The 5,915-nt window shown below is 37.5% G+C and overlaps 1 protein-coding gene across 1 annotated transcript; it reads right to left on the reverse strand.

Annotated features, from left to right (window-relative positions):
- Positions 1–3,250: 3,250 nt before the first annotated feature.
- LOC121416852 lies at positions 3,251–4,162 on the reverse strand. The gene has a single exon (XM_041610370.1). It carries the CDS (start codon positions 4,160–4,162, stop codon positions 3,251–3,253), a length of 912 nt encoding a protein of 303 aa, XP_041466304.1.
- Between the last annotated feature and the right edge of the window lie 1,753 nt (positions 4,163–5,915).

The following is a 5,915-nucleotide window of genomic DNA, read 5'->3' on the forward strand; positions in this document are numbered from 1 at the left end:
CGTTTTGGTAAACATTTGACACAAAAAGGAAAACTGATTCCTAACCATAATTCCATATACCGGGAATGACACTGAAAATGTTTAATCAAAACGACGTCTTCATTCTGGCTTAGAAAAAGGGACATCTGTGACACTATGAGAAAATTAATATGTTAAACATGTACTCAGAAAAACTAGCTGTTTCTCAACACATTCAGTTTTTTTGCACAATACAAATGTAAACTCCGACTTGAACTTCTCACGAAGAGTTGAACTCTTGAATTTTTTTTTTAAACAATACAAAATACAAACTGTTCTACGAACGCCTTAACAAGAGCATATAACATTCAATACATTTCTGAAGTTCTTCTTCATAATAAATTTGCATTTATTTAATTCATCATATCAAATTAACAGTACTGAAGTCTCTAAACCATCATTTGAATAACATATCATTATATAATAACTCACAATCTTCTATTCTCTTTTATATAAAACTAATCTGAATAAACTTAGTCTAGCATGACATATTAATTCTCTCATAATGTAAAAATAATCTTAAATTTCTATGACACTCTATTTTATGGCAATTTCTCCTTTCACCACATTCAACTTGGGTATGGTGACCTAACACAAATACAAATGTATACATGTTTTTACTGTAGCTTAAATCCTGTTGAATCAAATATACAATTCACACTGGAAATTATAAATTGTCTAAATTTACATAACCAATATAAACCTTGTCAACTGAGCAAATTTCTTGAAAAATTACAACATGCACATTTTTTTTTTACAAATTCATGAATAAACATGAATATTCTGGCAGATAAGTCCACATGTGTTGATACACAACCTTCTTAATCAGTTTATAAGTTCAAGTCTATTTCTTGTAAATGATTCAACGTTAGTTCTTGTCTCAGTTCAGTTTTCAGTTATCAAATATCAGTACTGGTAAGACTACTGTTGATACGCTGACCGCGTTAAGGTCCAGTTAAATCCAGCTCACAAGCTTTTTCAATCACGCTAAACTTCCCGTGATGATAAATAATGATATAACAGTTTGACACTTGATGTAATCACTGTCGACATCATGATATTAAATTTTCGTAGACATATAGTAATGCTTTCACGAAACAGGATCCATATGATTTCATAATTTGACGATTATTAATGACTTCACAATGCTCATATCGCGATAAGTTCAAAGATCACTGCACAGGATTATCAAAATTGATATTATCCTCGCAAAGACAATCGTTGATCCAATTATCATAAATTGCATATATTTTACAAGTTTCTCTATCTGCGATCAATTAGGTCCTGACCTAGCGCTCTAAATTAGCACAATGAATAAATTATTTCCAGAATAATGTTCAATATTGACATAGTTGAAATAATGATGCTAGACTTTGTTTGGATTTGCCGCGGTTGACGTCTTTCTTGCCTAGAAAGCCTGGATAAATCTTCCAAGCAGTCACAAAATAAGTGAAGAGTTTCCATTGGCATCAATCACAAGGCGACTAATTTGTAGATTGCGATGCGAAGATTTCAACGTTTCGAATTTACACATGAGGTAAGTATTCTCTTGACTAGTATTTAAAGTCCGCTAAAGGTTGCATTTAACTCTGAGTCATCTTCGAGACATCTGGTCTGACTGTTACTTCTGGAAGTAGCTGTAGCCTCCTGTCCAACAGAAGTAAGAGCTTCGAATTCACATCTTCATCATCATAGACCTGTGTTGATTCTCTTGTTGAAGGCCTGCTACTGACGATGCCTGGGATCTTGGAGAAAAGCTCTATCAGACCTTCATCCTTCTCAGGAGCTGCATCAAGAACATCCTTAGCATATGATTCCTCCAACAAAAACTTCATTTCCTCCCTGTAGTTAGGATGCACATGTAGACAGCCATCCTTATCCAGTCGAGTCTTCATGGAGTCTTGTCTGCTTGTCACTTGAGGATTATTTGGCAGATCCTGAGTTAGGGTGGGAGATGGAAGTTGGCAATCATCATCTCGATCAACTCCACCTTGCTTATTAAATAAGTTTGTTGAGGTTCGACTCTCAGCTGTAGGTCTCCTGTAGCAGAAACGAAGATGATGCTTGGTGATTCAGAAGACTACTTTCATTTCCTAGTGGTCCATTTAACGTCCACCCAAGTGCTGTCCTCATGGCATAAACTTCACCTGGAGCACCTGCTCTGATTTCCAGTGGCATCAGAGCATCGGGCAAAACCTGTCCGATAAGTAAAGATACCTCATTTCCTGTTGTCACTTGGAGATCAATACCAAAAAGATGTTGATATCTGGAGATCTCTTCTTCAGTGGCCATGTTCACTGTACTGATATTCAGGCTTGGACGTGCAAGGAACTCAGCATCTATCTTCTTGCTTGATGTACCAGAAGACCCTTTTACACTCAGCTTCACCTCTTCGCATTCCATGGTGTGGTTAGGAGCTTCTAGTGTAGATACTGATACGATCTTCTTTCGTCCCTTTGTCTGGATCTTCTCTGCTATTTCCTTCAGACAAAATGAGTTTGTGGAACCAGAATCCAGCAAAGCAAAAGTCTCAATAGTTTCTCCTACTTCACATGTTTCATGTTTGGCCGGTACTATCGGAAGAGCGATTCTGCTAACTTCGGCCCCCATGGCGCCACAGCTGGCATGGGATGATACATCGCTGTCAGTTTGAGTAGACGCGTCACTCTCACTGAGCAGTGTAGGGCGTTGTGGAGATGTCAACCTTCTCCCAGTATGGAGAAACTTTGTATGTCTTTGATCGCATCCTCTAGCAGGTTCTGTTGATGTTGCATCCAGAAGAAATATGCCCAGGTAAGAGCCAATTGAAACATAATCTGTTCTTGAAGGCAAACTCAAAGCGGTCATCAGGATTCATGTTCTTGAATTTCTGACAGCCAAAAAGATCATGGCGGCTGGCGTTACACAGGATGCAGTTCTGAGTTGATGGATTTGCTAAGGTGGTAAATACGCTCATCTGACCTCTAATTGACATGGTTCTCACTTTGTCAGTACCTCCACTCTTTGGTCCTCCAGTAAGAAGTGCACCAAATACAGGATCATTGAGCTAATCTGCTGCATCGGTGATAAAGTCAAAGGCATCTTGGATGGTAGGCTGTCTTCCAACATCTCTGATGGATTTCACATGACGTACCCAGCGGATCTTCAAGTGGAATCGCAAACGTTCAATGATCTTTACCAATTTACTCCTACAGCTTAACTCTCGGAGCATTCCTATTGCCATCAAGGTTTCTCAACAGGTCTTAAGCTGATCAGCGAAATCCCTCAGTTGTTTTGAATCATTTTGTATGACTGGTCCTTCTGTGATCTTCTTGATCCAGGCATCACAGATCTTGAAGGCGTTTCCAAAACGATCAGTCAGTAGCGTTCTTGCATGTAAGTATCCAACATCAGGATGCATCATTAGACAGCAATGGATGATGTCTTTGGCAGCTCCACTACAAAGATGATATAACTTGAGTAGCTTGGTGTTATTGTCCAATGAAGAACTTCCAATAACGCTGTCAAACGACCGCATGAATTCATAAAAATTTAGAGGGTTGCCATCAAAGGACATAATGTTGGCACTGGAAATGGTGATAGCTTCCAACAGCTGCTGATGTTGCTTCTGTCCTTGCTGTAAGTGTTGGAAAATGTCTGAATGCATCTTACCCATCATCTTATCGCTTTCATTGGTTGAAGAGTTGTCACATGTTGGTGTAATTTTTGTCTTAACCGGCATTGTTGGATTACCCTTGGAAGGTTCAAGCTTACAAGGTTCTTCAGTCTTGTCCTGTTCTAAAGGATCAGTCTTCCCTTTGACCTTGACATCTGACTGTGTACCTTTATAAACAGCTTCTTCTGCCTCTGCTACCTTCAATTTCATTTTAAGAAGAAGTTCAGCTTTCCTTTGTTTTAACTTGATTTCCTCAAGCTCAAGCTCTTGTTGTTCTTGAAGAGCCATAACTTCCGCTTCTAAGGCAGCTCTCCTAGCCCTTGCTCGAAGCCTCCAACTAGCTGACGTGGTACTGCTACTACCCCTCTGACTCACAGAGTCTTCGGGCCTGATGTCATCTCTGTTCATAAAGTCACTATGCATCTTTGCAGAATCCTCCGGCTTACTATTGACCTTAAAGGTGACTTCTTCATCTATGCTGCCCTCCATTGCAGTGACGTACTTAAAGGAGGATGACACTCAATATGACATCGAACTGTAGATGTGGCGTGTGATACGTCAAACAATACCCAAGAATCAGACCGAGTCTAGACTATAATGTTGATGAGACTGACTGGTTAAATGTCATTGGGCTTGTATCACAAAAATTAGGGAAATTAACAACTGTCAACTAACAAACTGACAAGCGACTGGTTTTCCATGACTACAAAAATCAATGCACCCTCAGTCGGTGAATTCAAGTCTAAATAAAAATCGATTTACAAGATAAAACAAAAGAGTATCAAAGCAAATTAGAAAATACCAAAAACTTAATCCTGTACACGACACTTTGTTGAAAAAGAAATAGGTCAAGAGGACTGGTACGAAGTATCTTAAACAACATTTTGGTCAGGAGAAATTGATGCTGAATAAATAAACAATAAGATATTACCTTAAAGTAGAATCAATGGGGAACAATCAGAAAAATCTGAAAGTGTATGTTGATACGCGATGGGAACTAATTAACCTTGTCTATGTACGATAGCTGAAAAGTCCTGTGGAATTGAATAACCATATAACAGTGGGGGCCGTAGTGGAGAAAGGGGGAAGATATCATCTAGTACATGATGCCGTGCATAAAGTAATTAATAATGTATGTAATTCATTGGCCTACTGTAACTTTACACTAACTATGATTATTAAAAATTTAGCGTTAGCTTGATGATGGGATATGTGAGAATATGATTCCGGTTTGTACTATATATTGTTTTAATGACAATGGTAATGATGATAAAAACGTAAAACAAGTAATTGTACCGGAGTAACCTATCCTCTTTTTTTGGCATCGAGCAAAATAAATGAATAAAAGTATTTGAATCTACTTTTTATTGCATTTCATCAACATAAGGTACACGTATTTCTTTCTGAAGGCTAACATTCGAGGGTGGTATTCTGGAACTCTGTCATAACTTTTGTCATACATTTTGTAATTTCTCTCCGAGATGTGACACCGCTATGATTGTCACAAATCGGCATTCTGAACATTGTCTTTTCGCTGTCATATCTTTCAAAGTTCCAACCAATCTTTTCGGAAGCAAACCAATCAAAATCATTGTTAGTTCCCAGTTGGAGCCCTTCTAGCCAATAGGAAAGCCCCGTGGCAGGTAGGGTGTATCCCCAAAACAGTTGCTGGCATCGCGCAACTACGCGTATATTGATGCGCTTAATTACAAAGAGAGACAAGGAGCTGTGAAGAATTTTAGAGAAGTAGAAAAGTAAGGAAAACAGAGAAAAAAGGAGGAATAAATATGTAGGGCCTAACTAATTGTAGCATGAAAAAATAATTTTGAAAATTTTCATGGAACATGAGTGAAACTAATACCACAATCTAATCTAAATACTATAATTATTTGCTTGATATTCAGTCGGCAGGGTATCGGGATATTTGGTACTAAAAGATATGACAAAATTTATGACTGCTACCCCCCTGTAATAACTTTTTCATATCTTTTGCTTGAATAAAATGACAATGACAATGACATTTATTCCCATGACACCCGTAGTGGGTATTGGAGAAACAATTTACATTTACATTACATTCAGAAATAAAAAAAAAATAAAATAATAAAAATGTTAGCATTAAAAATAATTTCATGATTACATTTAAAATATTACCTTAAAGCTTCAAAAATATAATCAAAGTTTACATATGATTAAAAAAAAAAGAAAAATCATTTAGTAACGACATTATCGCATCGTTGGA

The sequence above is a fragment of the Lytechinus variegatus genome, chromosome 6, assembly GCF_018143015.1.
Source record: "Lytechinus variegatus isolate NC3 chromosome 6, Lvar_3.0, whole genome shotgun sequence".
NCBI lineage: Eukaryota > Metazoa > Echinodermata > Echinoidea > Temnopleuroida > Toxopneustidae > Lytechinus > Lytechinus variegatus.

Excerpts from the sequence above, each read along its gene's own strand:
- LOC121416852 (XM_041610370.1), bottom strand. The coding sequence starts at position 4,162 with ATGGAGGGCAGCATAGATGAAGAAGTCACCTTTAAGGTCAATAGTAAG.